This window comes from Orcinus orca, chromosome 11 (assembly GCF_937001465.1).
Source record: "Orcinus orca chromosome 11, mOrcOrc1.1, whole genome shotgun sequence".
Taxonomy (NCBI): domain Eukaryota; kingdom Metazoa; phylum Chordata; class Mammalia; order Artiodactyla; family Delphinidae; genus Orcinus; species Orcinus orca.
Genome location: NC_064569.1, coordinates 98659916 through 98682039, shown reverse-complemented (window position 1 = coordinate 98682039; position 22124 = coordinate 98659916). Strand labels below are relative to the sequence as shown.

Genomic DNA, 22124 nt, shown 5'->3' with positions numbered 1-22124 from the left:
AGGTAGTATAACTTTTTTAAATATAAATTTATTATTTATTTATTACTTTTGGCTGCGTTGGGTCTTCATTGCTGCATGTGGGCCTTCTGTAGTTGCGGCGAGCAGGGGCTACTCTTCGCTTTGGTTGCGGTATGTGGGCTTCTCATTGCGGTGGCTTCTCTTGTTGTGGAACATGGACTCTAGGTGCGTAGCTGTGGCGCATGGGCTCAGTAGTTGTGGCTCGCAGGCTCTAGAGTGCACACTCAGTAGTTGTGGCGCATGGGCTTAGTTGCTCCACAGCATATGGGATCTTCCCGGATCAGGGCTTGAACCTGTGTCCCCCGCATTAGTCCGCAGATTCTTAACCACTGCGCCACCAGGGAAGCCCCAGTATAACTTTAATATCAAATATTATAAAGATACTACAAAAAATAAAACTAAAGACTGGCTTCCCTTGTGAGTATAAATATGTAATTTCTAAATTAAATATTACTATAGAGAATTTAGCAATGTAGTAAAAGAAAAATACATCTGCTGAATGGAATTTTTTCTAAGAATACATGGGTATTTCAGTATTAAGTGATCGATCAACATAATCCATTACATTAACAAATTAAAGGCAGGAGAAAAATCATATGATCATACATAAAAAGGCATTTGATAAAGTTCAGCAGCTAGTCCTAATTAAAATTCTAAGTAGAAGAGTAATTGGTGGAAATCACTTCAATAAAATAAAAAATAGCTCTTACCCAAAACTAACAGAAATAATTGCTAAATGGTAAAACATAAAAACTGTTTTAGTTAAAATCAGGAAGTAGAGATATGGGCTATCACTGTTATTATTTAACATGATCTTAGAAGTTATATTAAATATAGTCACAAAATGAAATAATTTGTATAAATTTTTGAAAAGAAGAGAAAAATTGACTCTTTGCTGATAATAAGACTGTAGTTTAAAAACTACTAGATTTAATAAGATAATGGAAGGGCTATATAAATAAACAAAACTGTGTAGTTTTTCTCTATACTATCAAAAAGCATCTAAAAAGGGAATAATAGGAATAGGAATTCCTGCTCACAATAGGAATAAAGATAAGTATAAAGGCACAGTAACTATTAGAAAAATAAATCTTATTGAAGGACAAAACAACTGAAAGGAAAGACATACTATATTCTTGGGTTAGAAGTCCTCCAATTAATATAACTTCAATGCAAGTTCAATTAAAATATTACCAAGAGGGCTTCCCTGGTGGCGCAGTGGTTGAGAATCTGCCTGCCAATGCAGGGGACACGGGTTCTATCCCTGGTCTGGGAGGATCCCACATGCCACGGAGCAACTGGGCCCGTGAGCCACAATTACTGAGCCTGCGCATTTGGAGCCCGTGCTCCGCAACAAGAGAGGCCGCGATAGTGAGAGGCCCGCGCACCGTGATGAAGAGTGGCCCCAGCTTGCTGCAAGTAGAGAAAGCCCTCGCACAGAAACGAAGACCCAACATAGCCATAAATTAATTAATTAATTTTTTTAAAAAAAGGAGAACAGACCACTCAAAAGTCATAAGGAGAGTGTGCTTCCTTTAAAAAAAAAAAAAAATATATATATATATATATATAACCAAGAGGGGGGACTTCCCTGGTGGTGCAGTGGTTAAGAATCCACCTGACAGTGCAGGGGACACAGGATCAATCCCTGGTCTGGGAAAATCCCACATGCTGCAGAGCAACTAAGCCGGTGAGCCACAACTACAGAGCCCACGTGCTGCAACTACTGAAGCCCACGCACGTAAAGCCTGTGCTCTGCAACAAGAGAAGCCACAGCAATAAGAAGCCCACACACCGCAACGAAGTGTAGCCCCTGCTTGCCGCAACTAGAGAAAGCCCAGGCATAGCAACGAAGACCCAACGCGGCCAAAAATCAATAAGTAAATAAATAAAAAAAATTTTTTTAATTACCAAGAGGACTTCCCTGGCCTGCCAATGCAGGGGACACGGGTTCGATCCTTGGTCCAGGAGGATCCACATGCCGCGGAGCAGCTAAGCCCGTGCGCCACAACTGCTGAGCCTGCGCTCTAGAGCCCGTGCTCCGCAACAAGAGAAGCCACCGCGATGAGAAGCCTGCACACCGCAACAAAGAGTAGCCCCTGCTCGCGCAACTAGAGAAAAGCCCACGCAGCACCAAAGACAAAATGCAGTTAAAAAAAATAAAAGATATATATATATATATATATATATATATATAAAAAACCAAGAATTTTTTATTTGATAAAATGATCCTCTAATTCTTACAAAGGAAGAATTTCCTGAGACTAGTCAAAAAATAGGTATAACAAAAGAGAGTGTGGTAGAACTTGTGGTAGTATTGTATGTTACCAGCATACAGAATACTATGAAAAGCCATTGTAACCAAGCTGAGGTGGTATTGGCATAGGAATGGGCAGATTAATGAAAAAGAATAAGGACTTCAGGAATAGGGCCCAGTATATGTGATAATTTAATATACAACTAAAATGATGTTTTAGTTTGGTGGGAAAAGGTTAGATTATTTAGTAAATGGTATTGGCACATCTAGGGAAAGTAATTTTGTGCCCCATAATACGAAATATAAAAATAAATTCCAGATAGATTGAAAATTTGAATTAAAAAATATTTTAAATGAGGATACATTTTTTTTAAAGTTTAAAATGAAGACTATAGGTTCTGCAGTATCAGAGAACTCTATAAATGACTTGAAAAAGACATGATAGAAACATCTGGGCAAAGGATAAGAGTAGTCAGTTCATAGAAGAAATCCATATGGCTAGTAAACATGAAAAAATGCTCAATATAGAATATAGTACTCAGGGGAACACAAATTAAATTAGTGTTACTTCAGACATATCAGTAAGACTTGGGGAAAATGTATATGCTGGTAGAGTTGTAAAGAAACACATACTCATAACGTTATTTATAGAAATGTGAATTGTAGCCTTTGGGAAAGCAGTTGGTACCAGCTAGTATAATAAAAACATGAATACCTTTGACCCATTAAGCTCACTCTGGGGAATCTATTGCATGGAAATAAAATCACCAATATTTAAGGGTATACATACAAGTATGTTATTGCAGCACTGTTTGTGTTGGCAAAAACCTGGAAACCAAGTGAATGCCCATCATTACGAGAAGAGTTAAATAATTTTGTTACAGTCACACTGTGGAATAATACACAGCCATTAAAAGACTGAATTTAGAGCTTTATCAGTTGACCTTTGTGAGTAACTGAATGAGAAAAGCAGGAGGCAGAAAAGCATGTTTAATGTGATTCCAAATTTGTAAAACAAGACTGAAAAAAACAACATATATAGGTGAGTATGTATACACGTTTTCATATACGGACTTGGAGTAAAAACACAGAAGAACATATACTAGCAAGTTAATTTGGTTGAGTAATAGGGTGGGTGAAGGGAGAAGGAAATGGATGAGGCAAGACAAGGATGCACTAAAAACAAGGCAACACATATCATATGATCTCATTTATGCCATTTTTGTGCCTTGGGTGGAACATGCACTCCCCATTCCTCATCTTCATGCCCATTTCCTGTTAGGAAGATAGTTAGGTTTTTGAGGATGTTGTATGGCATCTTGGTTACTCCAGATGACTTATGTACTTAATTGCCCAGTATCAGAAGAAGGGCAGGTGGAGTGTGGATGCGGTTATATGTAAAAAGCAGTGAATTATGTCATATGAAAGCACTGTGAAAAGTAAAAGTGTTGTCTGTTATAAAATATTTTTATATTTCCCTTCCTTTTTAGGATTTAATGAAGACACTTCGCAAGGAAGCAGATTTGAAACAAATACAGACTCTAGTACAAGGAACTCATACACGACTCAAATATTCGCAAAGTGAACTAGAAATAATTAAAAAGAAGCACCTTGCTGCTTTTTACCAGGTAACATAGACTTACATAAAATTTGATGGAAATTAGAACCAGGACATAGAATTTCAGGAATTACATTTATAAAGCACCATGTAGTTTTTATACTTTTCCCCATGATTGAGGTATATTATAGTTCTTTAAGTTACTTTATTTTTATGGTTGTTAATGTTGTTATCCAGTTGTACCTGAATTTACCTTATCTCACAGATTCTCTTTTTATTCTGAAAGATACCTATCATGTTTTTGGCTTCACTATATAAAGCTAAAATGGCCATGTTAAAAAGACATTTTTTTCTCTTTTGTAATCAGGAACAATCTCAGCTACAAAGTGAACTGCTAAATATTGAGTCTCAATGTACTATGTTGAGTGAAGGAATCAAACAACGGCAACGAAGAATTGAGGAATTTGAAGGAAAGATACATAAGGTTATGAATGATATATTATTACTAAATGGCATGTGGAATATAGTTCTAGACCAGATACCAAATTTAGGGCTTCTTCAATATGTGCTAAAGCAAAGTTTGATAAATGCTAAGTTCTATTGGTTTGCCAAATTAATTTCCTTGTGTTTTTTTGAGAACCACTATTGCTAATCTCAAGAGAAAATGACTAGTATACATGGTTATTCTCTTCAGCTCTCCAGCCTCTCCTTGTCCATTGTAAAATTTGCAGCCACTTTCTTTCTCTCACTGCACTTAACACCAAGAAGGAAAGAACTTTGTCATTTGTGTCATCTTTTAAGGTTGTGTATTTACTCAGTAATTTTTTCTTGAACATTTATTATATGCCAGGCACAGTTGCTTGGCTCTGGGGCACCAAAGATATGATCATCTATCCTCTGCTTATAAAGTGACAGACACTTTCTGGTTTAATTCATTCCGCTGTTGCTTATCCCTAATCCTTAAAAAGTTGTTTGTCACACCATCGCTCAATAACTTTCACCCATTGCCTCTGGTTCTGCCTTTTACCACATGATTTGAAACTACACTTATGTTGCCCCTTAATTATCTCTTTTCCAGGTTAAATACCCCTAATTCCCTAGTTATTTACATTTACTATGGATCTAAGACCAATTCTGGTAACCAGCCTTTGGGTACTCTGTTATTTGTCAATGCCCAGAACAAAAAATAATGTAAAAATACTATCTGACCAGTTCAGAGTACCCTGGAACTCTGCACATAGAACTATAACTTTCCATGGCTTGGATTATCTACTTATACAATTTATAGCTTACTGTTGTGTCAGTCATATCACTTTCATATTTAATTTATATTAAACTGAAATCTGAAAGTTTTTTAACATGTCCTGTTGTTAAAACAAGTCTCTCTTATCCTATAATAGTACATAAATGCAGGGCTTTAAAAATATTAATGTTAAATGTTATTTTGTTAGATATGGCTCATTCTAGTTGTTCCAGGTGTTTTGAGTCTTAATTCTATGCTTCAGTCCTCTTGGTTTTACACTGCTTAAGACTCAAATATACTCAAATATAAAGAGTATTACTCAAATATAAAGTATTACTCAAATATAAAGAATATTTTATGTATTTATGTAGCATGTTATATTTTGGTGAATGAAATACTTCCGATTTTGTATTAAACACTTCATAGGGGCAAAACACTTAAAAGGCCAGCTATGAGCTTTCTTACTTAGTTTTCAGAATAAGAAATTTGAAAATAGGTAAGCGTAGTTTATGGAGTTAGAGAAAGCACTGACTTTTCAGAGTACAGTGATGCTTGTTGGGATTAGTCTTTGGCCTAATCCAGGAAAATCTTGGTGGGAAAAACGTAGATTTAAGCATTGTCTATGTATTTTCTTAAAATTAATTATTAAACCACTTGGTTTAAAATAATTTAAAAGGTTGAAGATGATATTTTTCAACACTTCTGTGAAGAAATTGGTGTAGAAAATATTCGTGAATATGAGAACAGACATGTTAAACAGCAACAAGAAATTGATCAAAAAAGGTATTTTTATTAAAAGATGTTGGTAAGCAGTTACTCTTATATAAATGTAACTATTATTTCATAATTTAAAGGAATTTGCCAGAGGTAGTCTTCATTTCAGTTTGTCAAGAAATAGCTAGTAATCATTCCTATTTTAATAAAGAGATCTAATTCTTTTATTCCACAATTTTTTAAAGAGAGAAAGCACAAATATACAAAATAAGAGAATGGGGAAATAATTACACAGTGGTTATTAAAATTTATTTAGTTTTCTGTAAATATCCATATATGGATGAAATTGTGTAGCCTTTCTATAAACAAACTACCAGGGAGACAATATATTAGGTGAAAATATCCCAATTATAGTAGAGAGGAAAAAGGTAAAATACTTACTACTTATAAATAAACTAAGATGTGAAAGCAATATATAAAGAAACCTTCAAACAAGACTGAGAATTATATACAGAAATGTGAATTAAAAGGAAAGGCAAACTAGTTCTTTCATAGGAAGACTCAATGTTGTAAAGAAGTTGGTATTCCCTAATTTAATCTATAGTGTACTTTAAATATCATCTCAATACATGTATGGACAAGATTTTTTTTAACTGGATAAGGTGATTCTAGAGTTCACATTCAGAACTAGTTAAGAAAAATATGAAAAAGGTAATGAGAAAGGACTAGAACTCCCAGATTTTAAAACATAGTATAAAGCTATCTTAATTAAATCTTGAGGTACTGGCTCACAGAGTCCAGAAATATACTCAGATCTATAAGGGAAATTTGATTTAAAATAAAGGTGCATTTCATCAGTGGAGAAAAGATACACTTTTCAGTAACTCAGTTGGAATACATTTGTTAGCATCCTGGAAAAAAACCTGCTTGAATCCCTACATCATTCCTTAGACTCAGATTTAATTCCAGCTGAATCAAATATTTTAATGTAAATAAAATGAAAGCATAAAAATATTACTAGAATAAGTCATAAGAAAATTTAAAAAAATAATCTCAGATTAGGGAAGATCTTTCAGTATGACAGACCCCAGAAGCCATAAAAGAAAAGATTGATAAACTGCAAATGTATAGAAATTTAAAAACAATTTTTGCATGGCAAAAGCATCTTGAAGAAAATGAGAAGACAAATGACAATAAGGGGGAAAATATACATACACATACATGTTTATATGTTCCTTTCCAATTAGTATGCCTTCTATTTTCTTGTCTTATTGCACTAGCAAGGCCCTCCAGTACAGTACTGAATAAAAGTGGTGAGAGTGGACATCCTGCCTTATTCCCAGTCTTAGGGGCAAAGCATTAAGTCTTTAACGTTTAGGTATGATATTAACTTTAAGGTGCCCTTTAGCAGATTGAGGATGTTCCCTTCTGTTTCTAGTTTGCTGAAATTTTTTATTGTGAATGAGTGTTGAATTTTATCAAATACTTTTTCTGCTATCTTTTGGGATAATTGTATGGTTGGGTTTTATTTTGGGGGGGTAGCTTATTAATATGGTGAATTACACTGATTGATTTTAGAATGTTAAACCAACTTAGCATACCTTGGGTGAAGCCCACTGGGTCATGCTGTAGTATCCTTTTCAAATATTTTGGATTGATTTGCTAAAATTTTGTTAAGGATTTTTGTATCTATATTCATGAGAGTATTGCCCTATAGTTTTCTTTTCTTGCGATGTCTTTGTCACATTTTTGTATCAGGGTAATGCCAGACTCATAAAATGGAGTTTTCTCATGGAGAGTTTTCTCATGGAGAGTTTTTATATTATTTCTTTCCTAAAAGTTTGGTAAATTTTTCAAGTGAAGCCACTTGGGCTACCCACCTTTCTTTATGGGAGATTTTTAAATTACAAAATCAGTTTCCTTATTAGATACAGGGCTATTCAGGATATCTTTTTTCTTGAGTGAGTTTTGGTAGTTTGTGTGTTGGAAGGAATATTTGTGCATTTCATGTGAGTTATCACATTTATTAACAAAGTTATTAATATTTCCTTTTTATTCTTTTCAATTTATGTAGGATCTGTACTGATGTGCCTTCTTTCATTCCTGATATTGCTAGTTTGTCTTGTCTTTTTTCTTCTTGATGTCTAGCTAGAGGTCCTTTGGATCCTTGGATCCTTTCTAAGATCAGCTCTTGGCTTCATTGGTTTTCTCTATGGTTTATCTGTTTCTGTGTTGTTGATTTCTGTTCTTAACTACATTGTTTCCTTCCTTCTACTTATTTTGGGTTTAATTTACTCTTCTTTTTCTTGCTTTTTAAGGTAGAAGCTTGCTTTATTTATTTTACACTTTTCTTCTTTTCATGTAAGCTGTTTATTTCCCTCTAAGTACCGCTTAAGCTGCATCCCACTGCTTCTGGTATGTTTTATTTCATTTTCATTCCATTCAAGGTATTTTCTAATATCCTTTGTGGTTTCTTTCTGTGACCTATGGGGTGTTTAGAAGCGTTATTTAATTTAATAGAAATTGTTGTGGTGGGGGGAGGATTTAGATATGTTTCTGGTACTGATTTTTATTTTAATAATTCCATTGTGGTAAGGAATATATTTTGCATTATTTAAATCCTTTTAAATTGATTGATACTTATTTGATAGCATGGCATGTATTGTATCTTAGTAAATGTTCCATGTACACTTGAAATGAATATGCGTTGTGCTTTTGGGTGGAGTGTTTTCTGAGTGGCGCTTAGGTCAAGTTGATTGGTGTTGCTAGGTCTTCTGTGTACTTACTGATTCTCTGTCTAGTTGGTCTAGCATTTCCTAAGAGAGGAGTGTTGAAATTTCTAAGTACTTTTGGATCTCTCATTCTCTTCTTCCAGTTCTGTCAGTTAAACTTCATGTATTTTAAAACCTTGTGATTAGGTGCATGTATATTTGGGATCATTATGTCTTTTTGCTGAATTAATCCCTTTATCTTTATAAAATGCCCCTTTTTATCCCTGTCATATTCCTTGTTCTGTAGTCTGCTTGAACTTCAATATAGTTTCTTGCTAAGGAGTTCTGCCAATCAATCATAAAAATACAACTGGAACTCTGATTGAGATTGCTTTGGATTTATAGATTTATTTGGGGAGATCATCTTCAAAATATTAAGTCCTCTCATCTAAGAACATAGAATATATCTTCATTTATTCTAATCATCTCTATCCTTTATTAAAATTTTAAAGTTTTTTCCATAAAGATCTTGTGTGTTCTTAATTTCTAGATATTTTGTAGTTTTTTTCCTCTTATGACTAGTATCTATTTTTATGATATTTTCCTAGTTGCCTTCTACTGGTTTAGAAAAATGGTATCAAATTTTAAATTATCTAACATCTGATAACTTTGCTAATGCCTCTTATTACTTACAGTAGCTTATCCATTATGTATCCCAGGTATTAAGTTTGAGGTGCCTGTGACATCCAATTGAAGGTGTAGTAGAGTAGACAGTTGAACATACAAGTTAGGAATTCATGGGAGAGGTCCAGGCTGGAAATATAAATTTGGGGATTGTCAGTATACAGATGGTACTCAAAGTCATGTGACTGGATAAGATCACCAAGGGAATGAATGTAGATAGAAGAGAGAAGAGATCCTAGGCTATGTAAGCAAGTTGAGGAGTTAAGAAGGAACTATTAAAGGAGCAGCCAGTGAGGGGAGACGAAAGCCAAAGTGGTATCCTGGAGCCAAGTGAAGAAGTGTTCCACTCGTACACAGCCTGTGCGTCTGCCTCCTGCAGCAGAAATAAACCCCTGAAGGGTTTGTTCTTAACCACTCGTACAAGCAGCATGGTCAGTGATTAAGAGCAGGGATTCTTTGGCCCTTGCCTGAGTGTGTCATGCCTGGCTCCAGCACTTCCTAAGTGGGTAGCCTTGGGCAAGATACTTAACTCTCTGTGCCTTGGTCTCCCCAACTGTTAAATAGGGATAGTGGTATTACCAACTTCAGAGAGTCATATAACTTAAGTGAGTTAATTCATGTAAAAGCATTTATAACGGTGTCTGGCATATAGTAACCTCTCATTAAATATGACTCTTTGTTTTTATCATTATTGTTGTTGCCTTTGTATTACTAGTATTTAGCACAGTATCTGATACAATTAGTGCTTTAAAATGTTTCTTAAATGAATGATTATATTAGCAGGCTATGTGAGGGAGAGTGGGTGGAGAAAGTATGAGCTACAGTTGATATTGAAATTCTTCTTTTTAGAGATACGGCTTTTTTATTGAGTTATAGTTGATGTACAATATTATATGTTATAGGTATATAATATAGTGATTCATAATTTTTAAAGGTTATACTCCATTTGTAGTTTTTATAAAATGTTGGCTATATTCCCTGTGTTATACAATATATCCTTGTAGCTTATTTTATAACTACTAATTTGCACCTCTCAGTCCCCTCCCCCTATATTGCTCCTCCCCCCTTTCCTCTCCCCACTGGTAACTACTAGTTTCTTCTCTGTATCTGTGAGTCTGCTTCTTTTTTGTTATACTCACTAGTTCGTTGTATTTTTAGATCCCACATGTAAGTGAGATCACACAGTGTCTGTCTTTCTGTCTGACTTATTTCACTTAGCATAATGCCCTCCAGGTCCATCCATGTTGCTGCAAATGGCAACATTTTTTTCTGTTTTATGGCTGAGTAATATTCCATTGTATATATAAACCACATCTTCTTTATCCATTCATTTGTTGATGGACACTTCGTTTGCTTCCATATCTTGGCAATTGTAAGTAATGCTGCTATGAACACTGGGGTGCATGTATCTTTTCGAATTAGAGTTTTTGTTTTTTCAGATTTATACCCAGAAGTGGAATTGCTGGGTCATATGGTAGTTCTATTTTTAGTTCTTTTTTTGAGAAATCTCCATATTATTTTCCACCATGGCTACACCAATTTACATTCCCACCAACAGTGTACAAGGGTTCCCTTTTCTCCACATCCTTGCCAACATTTGCTATTTGTGTTCTTTTTAATGATAGCCGTTCTGACAGGTGTGAGGTGATATCTCATTGTGGGTTTGATTTGCATTGCCCTGTTGATTAGCAGTGTTGCGCATCTTTTCATGTATTTGTTGGCCACCTGCATTTCCTCTTTGGAAAAATGTCTATTCAGATCTTCTGCCAATTTTTTAATCTTGCTGTTTGTTTGATGTTGAGTTGTATGAGCTGTTTGGATGTTTTGGATATTAACCCCTTATCAGCCATATCATTTGCAGATATTTTCTCACATTCAGTAGGTTGTCTTTTCCTTTTGTCAGTGGTTTCCTTTGCTGTGCGAAAGCTTTCAAGTTTAACTAGGTCCCATTTGTTTATTTTTGCTTTTCTTCCCTTTGCTTTAGGAGACAGATCCAAAACATATTGCTACAATTTATGTCAAAGAGTGTTCTGCCTATGTTTTTCTTTAGGAGTTTTATGGTTTCTGGTCTTACATTTAGGCCTTTAATCCATTTTGAGTTTATTTTTGTATATAGTGTTAGAGAACGTTCTAATTTCATTCTTTTACATGTAGCTGTCCAGTTTTCCCAGCATCGCTTGTTGAAGAGACTGTCTTTTTGATGCTGGAATTCTTTGTGGGGACTTTATGAAGCTAGCAAAGTAGGAAAGTACATCAGGAAGGAACATGTTCTTAAATTCCCAAGTTTGGAGTTTGTGAATGAATAGCTATTTGAAAAGACTGATTGGCTAATTAAATAAGAATAAACATATGAATTGTTACTTAAAGAGAAAGATAAGGGAAGGAAACTATAGATTTTAAAGGATTTAAGAAACATATTCATATGCAGTGTATGAATCCTGATGCAGTTTTTTTTTAATTAATGAGACCCCGGAAATTTGGCAGTGATAGCATTTTGATATTAAAGATGTTATTATCATTTCTACCTATAGTAGTTTATGGTTATGTATTAAAAATCACTTCACTTTTGGAGATACATGTTAAAATATTTATAGATGAAATTATAAGATGTCTGAAATTTGCTTTAGATAATCCAGTGGTGGGAAGGAGTGATGAGTGGGATTATAGATAAAACAAGATTGACCATGAATTGTTACTTTATTAGAGTTGGGTGATAGCTATATGGGAATTCATTATAGTATTCCCTTTATGTTTGTATTTGTTTGAAATTTTCCATAATAAAAACTAAAAAAGAGTTTAAATAATTGAAGGACTCTGTTTACCACTTGTAATGCTTGACTTTATTATACTAGATTAGAATTTGAGAAACAAAATACTCGGCTTAATGTTCAACTTGAATATAGTCGCAATCAGCTGAAGAAAAAACTGAATAAGATTAACACATTAAAAGAAACTATCCAGAAAGGTAGAGAAGACATCGATAACCTAAAGAAGGTAATTAATGATGGGTGGCTGAAGTCATTGAAATGATCACTTTCTTCCATGATTAAACATTTGTTGAGTTCCTGAAAAATTCTAATAGTGATAGAAGGTGGGGGCAGGGTACACATTTGAGAAATACTTGAAGTACAGTCCACACAGCTTCATGAATTATTAGATATTGGGAGGGGTGTGACACGGTGAGTCCTGAATTCTAACTTGGTGGATAGGAGGAGAGATTAAGGAGAGAAAATTCTGGACCTGTGGAGCATGACTTCCCTGTGTGACATCTAAATAGCAATTTCCAGCAGGTAGTTAGAGAGGACGTAGATAACAGAAGTCTAGGCCGGTTTAGGGGAGTAAATTGAATCCGTATGTGAGTGGGTGAGGCTCCAACCAGAGAGGAAGGCAGTGAAGAGCAGTGGGGCGAGGATGGAGTTCTGGAAGGAGAGGCCACATAGGTTATGAAGAGGCCAGAAGGGGTGGTGTTACAGAAGCCCCAGAGAGGGAGGGAGAAGGAAGTGAGGAAAGTTGTCGAAAAGGTAAAGTCTGGAAAATGGCAATTTCAAGAGGTCAGAATCTGGAAAATTGCCAATTAAGAGGTCATGGTAGCAAGGACATTTTCACTGACAGTGGAAACAGAAGTCAGACGGCAGCAAGCTGAGAAATGACTCCGAAGTGAAAGAGAAAGGTAGGTAGTGATTACCCGGAAGTGTAAACAAGGGTGGGTCACGTTCTGTGGTAGAGGTTCAGGCAGCCTACAGGATAGGGGTTTACCTTGGAATGGCTGGTTTTGTTGTATTGATAATAAAATGATCTATTGACCTTATTAATGTGGAAGATGGTAAATCTACAATGTAAATCATCTCCATTCAGGCTGAAGAAAATTGTCTGAAAATTGTGGATGAACTCATGGAGAAACGGCAGCAACTTAAGGACACAGTTGTCACTCAGATTACCAACACTGAGAAAGTCCAAGCTCAAATTGAAGAGGAACGGAAGAAGTTTTTGGCAGTTGATAGGTGACTAAGAAGTTTATCAGAGTTTAAAAGATGTTTACCATCAATTTGAATTTTATTATAGGAAGTCTTATTATTTGAATATACACCCTTTGTTGCTTTTGGTCCCACATCACACCTATCAAGCATTGCAGTTTGGGGAAAACCAAGAGAGGTGGTTAGTTGTTTAGAGTGAATAGTTCCTTTTGGTGGGTGAAAACATGGACCTATATAAAGAGTTCCTTTCCCTAAATCCCCTTGACACCAGTACCTTCCTGTTGGGGAGTCTCCTGCTAGTCTGTCTGTGTGACAAAGCATAGCAGGTGAGGCGCAGAATCTGGAACTACACTGCATGGTTCCATGCCCCAGTTTCGCCGCTTATTTACTGTGCCTTCGTTTTCTCATCGGTAAAATGGGGATAATAATAGTCCCTACCTCATAGAATAGTTGTAAGGATTAAATAAGTGAGTGTTCTTATGGTACTTAGAACAGTACCTGTTACACAATAAGCAGGTATGTTTGCCATGATGATGACCAATAACACTTCGAGTCAGCTGGCTTGTTGCCCCACAGTGACATCTGCTTTCCTGTGTGACTGACACAAACATAAGTGATCAGATGAAATGAGCTCTGTTTTTGCTCAGCCTCTTGGCATTTCACAATTTCCCACAATGTTCAAAGACCTTTAGTATTTCAAGATACAGCCAGAAAATTCTTTGTCTAAAATTTTTGAGCGGAAATAAGTTCATTTACTCTTGATTTTTTTTTAAAACTCGTATTTAGTTTAAACAGAACCACATCTCTGTCATCAGACTTTTAAAAACCATATAATTCTTAATTTATTTAATTTCATTTCTGGTCCTTCTTCTGGGTCCTCTTTAAAGTTCCACCTTGTTTCAACTGGTAAAACTCCCAAGCCCTCATTAAGATAGAAGGCATTACATTAGTGGTGGCAGTAAAAAAAGTTGAGACTGTCAGGTGCATAATGACTTAACTGGTAAGACATTTCTCTTGCTAAGAGACTCTTTCTCTTGGTTTGATGTTCTAAAATGTAGAACTTATACTGAAAGAGAAATGCAGCTTGAAAAATTGTACAGCTTTAAAAATAAGGTAAGTGGGGCTTCCCTGGTGGCGCAGTGGTTAAGAATCCGCCTGCCAATGCAGGGGACACGGGTTCTATCCCTGGTCTAGGAAGATCCCACATGCCGCGGAGCAGCTAAACCCGCGTGCCACAACTGCTGAGCCTGTGCTCTAGAGCCCGCGAGCCACAACTACTGAGCCCACGTGCCTAGAGCCTGTGCTCCGCAACAAGAGAAGCCACCGCAGTGAGAAGCCTGTGCACTGCCACAAAGAGTAGCCCCTGCTTGCCGCAACTAGAGAAAGCCCGCGTGCAGCGACAAAGACCCAACCCAGCCAAAAATAAAATAATTAATTAATTAAAACAAAAATAAGGTAACTAGGAAAGCACTGTATTGGTGCTAGCCTGATTAAAGTAATAATGTTTATTATTGAAAATCCTCCCTTGGATTAAATAATTATATTCATGGCCTTTATCAGGAGTGTTGAAGTTTAAATTACAAGCATCCATGGGCTAACTCTGCAACTTAACAGCACTCATAAGAAAAAATCTTTTTTTTTTTCATGTACATTTATAACATGTTTTTCTTCCTTGGTGCAACTTTACATAATTAGTAAAATATAATCACTTTTTCATATCTGTGTATTTACAGGGAAGTGGGAAAATGGCAAAAAAAAGTTGTAATCCTTCAAACTTCTCTGGAACAGAAGCGGTTAGAGAAACATAACATGTTGCTTGATTGCAAAGTCCAAGACATTGAAATAATTCTTTTGTTGGGGTCACTGGATGACATCATTGAAGTGGAGGTATTCTAGCAAATGATTTTAAAATATGTGCAGTTGTGTGGAACTTAATGTAAGGCCTTTGGCTGCTTAGTGAAGTTGCATCTATGCAGATTCTTTCTCTTGTTCTGAAGCTCCTTTAGGGGCAGAAAAAACGTCTCTAGGAGGGAAAAAGGGCAGGATGGTCCTCATGCCACAGGGCTGGGCATTTTGTGCAGTTCTATTTCTCTTGCTAATCCATGTCCTTTGAGCCCCACAAGATGGACCAGAGTCTCTTACCTGTGCACAGATGCCCAAGAGGGGTCAGAGACTTGAACCTGTTGGAGTTAGGGGTGCTGGGGAGGCGGTGTGAGCCACAGGCCAGGTGCCAGTGGCCTGCTGGCGTGAGCACTTCTCTGTACTCTGGTAACGTTGTCCGCGGTGTGTGGAGGGGTCTTGCTCTGCACCTTCACTGACAACCTGAGGTGGTTCTCTCTCAGCAGAAACGTGCCTCACTGAGTCTGTCCAGGTGGTGAGAGTGTGGGGGAGGGGAGGCAACAGCAGGCCCCACGGAGCCAGAGGGCGAGACCAGCGTCGGCCAGCGGTGGACGTTTCTCTGTTTGCCTCTTTCCTTTCTTCCTCGTCACATTTGTATCGCACAGTACTCTTTAGGCTGGCTGGAAGTTTATACACCCTTAGTTCTGTCACTCATGTTAAGAAAGATATGCCTATACAGTTCAGGAAGAATATCTTACTGTTAGCCAATCCAGAGGATGGTGAAAATAGTTATTTCTTTTACCTCTCAGATTATCTCTGAGTTCTTTAGTGAATCTCTGTGGTCTCCCTTCCACATCCCTCCTCCCCTTTCTGCTCTGCCCGCAGTCGGAAATCCATGCATTTCCATCCAATTTCTACTCCAGAAGAGGCCTTCAGTCCTTTGAGTTCTTCAATTTGAAGTAACTATAAAACAGTTTTTCTCCTGCTAATATTGACCACTTCTCATAGCATAATTCTGGTGTGATATACTCAGACATCCTTTTTCTTGGGAATTCCCTGGCGGTCCAGTGGTTAGGACTCGGTGCTCTCACTGCTGGGCCCCCGGGGTTCGATCCCTGGATGGAGAACTAAGATCCCGCAAGCTGCGCAGCTCGGCCAAAAGTCTTTTTTCTCTATTTTAGCAGAGATCACATCCCAGATAGAAGGTAAGTAAAGGATAAGGAAAGGAGAAGACCCTTTGCTGGCCACAAGTGTCCTGAACCCCACTCAGATGGCTTTAAAGGGGGAAAAGGCAGGTAAAGGGCTAGGGCTGGAATGGAGGCAGTCTCATACGTGACTCGGTCCAGGAATTTGAACACTGTCAAGAACTCTTTCTGGCTCAGTATGTATTGGCTTTATTTTTTCAGATCAGCTTTCCTCGTGGGGCTGCAGCTGTAGCCACCAGCTTTGACCAGAGGGGAAAGACACCTCTCCCCTGCCCCCTCTCAGTTAGAAGAATCCTGGGGAAGAACTCTGGCTCATTCAGGGCCACGTGTCTGCTCTTAAGGGTGCAGAGAGAGGGAAGGGAGGCATCTGTAACAGCAGAAGTGGATGGGAGCAGAAAAACAGTACTCACAATAATACAGAGAGAAATGGAAAGTCTGTTTAAAAGGCAGTGTAATTTTAGAAGAGGTTCGTCATAGAATAGTGCAGAGGAAGAAGCAGTTGTAATGACTGACATCTAGGTAAATGCTGTTGGTTAAGTACTCCTGCTGCTGCTTTGGTCCTATTCTTTCAGTTAGTGTGAACTTTCAGAAGTATTCTCCAACATGCCCATCATGAGTGTGAAATTATTTGTTTATTAGCGTGAACGACTTTCATATTCATAGTGGGCTCTTTCAAAGCAGATATTAATACCTTAAGCTGGATTAATAGTGAATCATTATCTAAAAAGAAAAAGTGATAGTTCTGCTCCACTTTGTGCTGATCAAGCCACACTGGGACACTGCATTCGCGTGCTAAGCATGGTGCTCTTTGAGAGTAAAGTGTCCACGATAGTGAAAAGGCCCCAACCGTGTCATGCTGGGAAGAGAAGTCTTGGAGAATATGGTTATCCCTCGAAGAGAAGAAGGTCTGTCATAGAGGACGGCCCCTACTTGTTCTTTTTGGTCCTAAGGGGGATACTAGGGCTGGGGGATTTAGGACAGAGTCAGATTTCTTCTACTAGGGAACACTTCCTACTAGAAAGAGGGAGGGCCTCTAGTGGGGAGTTCCCTGATTAAAATTTTACAAGACATCTAGTAGCAGCCATGTGATAGGGGTGCTATACAAGGTAGTGTATAAAGCCCAAAACAGAAAAGGCATTAGGTATAAATTGTGACTCTCCAGAGGGCTGGACAAGGATCGCCGAATAGAATTAATTGTCTTACAACAGTTGTAAGGAATCATTGTCTTACAACCATTGTAAGGTAGAACCTGAGATTTCCCTTCCATTGGAGGTGTGCAGACAGAGGGTAAGTTACCTACATCTGCCAGGATTCTCATAGAAGATTCTTCTATTGTGGGGAAGACTATACCAGATCACTGGTTCCCAAACCATACTGTGCACATGAAGCATCTGGGGATCTTGTTTCCTAAGAGATTGAATTTCTAATGGCTCCCAGGCGAGGCCCGCTCTTGCTGGCCCACTGACCACACTTTGAATAGCAAGGCATCAGATGACTCATATAGAAGCTTAATAAAAAACACGATGTTGAATCACATCAACAGGAACCATGAGATTCAGGGATTCAGCATTACATGTTGTATTCAAGTTCCACTTCCTTGTGAACCATTTTAACATAAATATATTACATAAAATATAGACTTAATTCCAAAAGTAGTTTTATTGGGTTTGTTTCAGCTGAGAACGTCTAGAAAAGAGTGAGTGACAAAGGGGTTTTTTTCTCTTAATTTGTAAGTCTTTGTTTTTGGTATCAGCATTACACCAAAGACCAGCCTACAGCTGAGTAAGTGCTCATGTATTTGTCCCTTCTTTCCTATTCCTCTCTCCATTCAGAGTGATATATATTGAAATTGAAATATATTGCTATGTTGTCAGCATTGCATTAGGCACTGAGACCACAGCAGTGAGTATAACTGCCAAAAATCCCTTCCTTCACATTCTACTAGGGGAGAGATAGGCACAGAAACAAAATGGTAAACAGATAAAATATTTATGTATTTGGTGATGCTGTAGGCTAAAGAAAATATAAAGCAGGGAAGGGCATAGAGAGTATTGGTGGAGGAGAGTTTGCAATGTTAGATGCAGAGGCCATGGATGTCCTGAGAGAAGGCAGCTGGTTAGCAGACAACGTAGAAGATGAAGAGATGCAGACATCTAGGGGAAGGGTGTCCAGGCAGAGGGCAGTGTGCCGGCCCTAAGGTGGACGTGTGCCTGGTCTGTTCAAGGAGGCCAGTGTAGTGGGAGCAAAGCGAGTACCAGGAAGACTGGCGCAAAGTAAAGTTAAAGGGAAGCAGAGGCCAGACCATCATGGCCTTGCAGGCCAACATAAGGGTTTTAACTTTCAATCTGCATGAGGTGGCAATCAACTGGAGGCCTTGGGACAGACAGATGAGTAGAGATCGCCATTTCAGATAACAAGGGAAGGGCTTCATGTTTTTCAGTTGGGACCTGAAGCAGAAAGTACCCAGGCAACAATGGATATATATGAAAAAGAAGCCGCCATTGAGATAGACTACAGCTCTCTAAGAGAGGATTTGAAGGTAATTGAAAGATTTCTGTTGTTCATGACTAACTCATGGTAATAGTGAATATTTAAATACTGCAGAATAATTTTAGATGATAGAGCATAAATTTAGGGGAGAAAGTAGATTTCCTAATGGTTTTTTAAGAAATAGTCTAAATAGGTTACACATAAAATGTTTAAAACATTTAAAGTTTTTATATCACCATTTCTTACTGTGTGTTCTGTAGAACACCAATACCATGAAATGTCTTGCCGAAGAAGAAAAGTTTCTGTCAGTGTTTTGAAAGTCTATTCCCTTCTTGGAGATTCAGAATGAATAATAAAGTCTTTGAGAAGTCCTGAAATAGACAAAAGTAGCCAACATACTGCAGCATCCTGAATTGTGTCCCAGTGCAGTACCCTCAGTAGGCGACAAATACTTCACAGCTACAGAGCACAAACCTGGAATCCAGTTTCATGGTCTCTTTAATTTAGCAGCTCTCACTCTTTCTCTTAACCCTATAGCCATATTTTGCTTTGTGTTTTGACTTCGTCCTGAAGCTGCTTCTCTCATGAGGGCAAAATGACTGTAGCCTTTCTTGGCCTTCCAGCCACCCAACCACAACCCTCAGAGAAGAGAGAGACTGCCTTTTGTAGTGGTGCTGTTCTAAAGGTTGAAGAAAGGCTTTTCCACAAAGCTCTACCAATTGTCCTCTCATCACAGTGGCCTAAATTGGGTCACATGTTCATTCCTGACCAATCACTGTTGGGGGTGGGATGGACTTAGCTTTAGACCAAGCAGGGTTCCTGGGACGTATGAGGGAGATGGTCAAACATGGGCTCTGTTACAAAGGAAGAAATGATGGAGAATGGACACCAAGTAGCAGTAGCTACCACATCTTTTAATTTCAGATGTTTCTAATACATTTTGTTACATTTGTTGGGCTCTTTTCATTGTACTTGTGGTACTTTTGGCAATCAGAATAAAGTTCTGATCTATTTTATAGTCTATTCAGTGCTTTCGTATTTAGAAAGTCCTTCCCCACGACATTACTGACTAAATATTTATAAATATTTTCTTCCTGTTAGTGATTTTTTTGTTTTCACTCACCTATTTAATTAATCTGAAATTTATCTTTATATATGGTATGAGGTAAGAATCTGTTTTTTAAAAGGTACGTAAGTTAACCAGTTTACTCAACATCTTCTAAATAATTCTTTTCCCAATGAATTAAAATGTCACCTTTATCAGATATTAATTAACCCCTCTGGGAGGGGGTCAAGAAAATTTTCCTGGAAGGTGATGCCTACATCACTTTTTCCCTTCTCGCTTCACTCAAGTTAGTTCTGCTCATTGTTTAGGTTTCAGCTTAAGTGTTACCCATCCAGATGGGTTGGATCCCTTCTGCCTGCCCCATAATACCTGTGCTTGCCTGGTGGAGGGTTTCGCGCTGTTGCAGACGCCAGTTTGCATGTCTGACTTCCCTGTGAGCTCTTTAAGGGCAGGGACAGAATAGTTTTCATCACTGAATCCTCAGTGTCTAATACATAGTAGATGATCAATATTTTTTAATGAACGAGTAAATGAAGTGATACGTGAATTGTTACTTTTTTAGCCAGATTAAGAAAGATGAAGGTGCAGCGCGTTCCAAGAGAGCAGCATCTATGACTCTAGAGCTATGAAAGAGCACAGCCAACTTCAGGAAGCTACAGCAGTGTGACCTGACCGCACTGCAGACTCAGAGAGGGCCGCAAAGGAGGGCAGGAGTGGATGCGGAGGGAGACGGGCCAGATCCCGAAGGGCCCTGTGCCTAATTATTGTACCTTAGCAGTTTGGATCTAAACGGCATGCTAACCATTGCTGTTCTTTGCCAATAATAGGCTCTACAATCTGATAAAGAAATTGAGGCCCACCTTAGACTCCTACGGCAACAAGTAGCATCCCAGGAAGATGTCCTGCTGAGGACAGCGGCCCCAAACCTCAGAGCCCCGGAGAACCTAAAGACTGTCAGAGACAAGTTTCAGGAGTACACAGACGGTGAAATTAAGCTTTAGTTGTTAGCAATATCATATTCATGGGTGTTAGGAGCTTTGATTTCTATAACATTTACTAATAATCCCCCCTGAATTGTACCTTTGTTTTTATTATATATTTTTTTCCTCTATTATCTTATAGTAATGTACTTTTAATACTGAATCACTAATTCCTTCCTTTTGAAAAGCGTTCTGCTTTCATTTAAAGACAGGTGTATTGATTATTTTAGAATAGTGTCTTATTTCATACCAGCGTAAGAGGCATATTAGATACTCTGTTGGAGTTTGTTATTATTATTTAAAAATCAGCCCTACCAGAAAAAGGGCTCATCAGTTTTAAGTCATTTTCTTGGAATTAATAATAGTTGAGGTGTTTTGAAGGTAGATTTTACTCAAGACAACCAAACTCAAAATCTAGTTTAAAAAATATTTTATGCTTTAAAGGTGAAATAAGAGAAGCCCTTGGTGGTCTCCAAAATAAAGAACATTGATTCTCTCTTAGCTTTTGAGGCCAGCAGAAAGGAAGCCAGAATACGTAGGCAAGAGTTTGAACAGGTGAAAAAAAGGAGATACAATCTTTTCAGCCAATGTTTTGAGCACGTCTCAGTCGCAATTGATCAGATCTACAAGAAGCTCTGCAGAAACAACAGTGCCCAAGTACGTATTTTTCACCTCAAATATGAGTGGGAACTTCGTGTTATTGGTGGTGTGTTTTTTTTCTGGTGGGAAATCGCCACCACACTATCTGAATGACCCACTTACCGGGCAAAGTCAGCTCATGGAAATTGGTCATTGCAGTGACCTGTGTTCTAGGTCCTACTCATTCCACCACTAACCAGCCTGGACAAGTCAGAATCTCTCTGGTCCTGCTTCTTCATCTGCAGAATGAGTGGGTTAGAGCATTTGGTTTCCAGGTTCTCTTTCAGTTCTGGAATTCTGTCACCTGTACTAATTTGATTTTATAGAGCCATCTCTGTAGTAAAGTTAGGGTGATGTAGATGATCTGGGGAAAATGGTTGATCTGGGGTCTGTGGAGTTGCCCAGAGTAACAAAGGAGAGGGAAAGAACTAAAGGCAGCGTTCAGATCTAGATGTGCCCCTTGTAATCTCTCCATTCCGTGATCAGCATCCACAGCAAATACTGTGGACTTGAATGTGGACTAAAGATGTAGATCTGATCTGATCTATCTGCTTTTCCCTCTTTCTCATGGGATTCTTTTATGACTGAGGTAATCCTGAATCATATATTTAGAATTTTCACCAAAAATAACTTATTTTCAGTAAAGTAAGACTAAAGGACAGGATTCATCAATAAAGATTTGATGAAAGGACCAATGAAAGAACTGAATGAAGATTGTTTTAGTAAGACTGCAGCGTATGCTTCTG

At 37.9% G+C, this 22124-nt stretch overlaps 2 protein-coding genes across 3 annotated transcripts in view; one reads left to right on the top strand and one right to left on the bottom strand.

Moving 5' to 3' along the window:
- The window catches only part of SMC1B (structural maintenance of chromosomes 1B), an 85844-nt gene that overhangs the window by 56188 nt on the left and 7532 nt on the right, over window positions 1–22124 (top strand). The window contains 9 exon segments of the mRNA XM_049695052.1: window positions 3766–3903; window positions 4201–4317; window positions 5753–5881; window positions 12051–12179; window positions 13041–13186; window positions 14893–15046; window positions 18644–18742; window positions 20587–20743; window positions 21242–21396. Of these exon segments, the coding sequence (XP_049551009.1) occupies window positions 3766–3903; window positions 4201–4317; window positions 5753–5881; window positions 12051–12179; window positions 13041–13186; window positions 14893–15046; window positions 18644–18742; window positions 20587–20743; window positions 21242–21396 (1224 nt within the window).
- The window catches only part of FAM118A (family with sequence similarity 118 member A), a 45938-nt gene continuing 37029 nt past the window's right edge, over window positions 13216–22124 (bottom strand). The window contains exons 9-10 of one of the 2 annotated variants that reach the window (XR_007470375.1): window positions 21502–21617; window positions 13216–20710 (exon numbers count right to left, since the gene is read on the bottom strand). Coding sequence is in view for 1 of the 2 variants with exons in the window: in XM_049695044.1 (XP_049551001.1) it covers window positions 21589–21617 (29 nt within the window). In the remaining variant the exon portion in view is untranslated. Of the gene's footprint in view, window positions 21618–22124 lie in introns of both variants that reach the window. The other variant, XM_049695044.1, reaches the window with a different exon arrangement.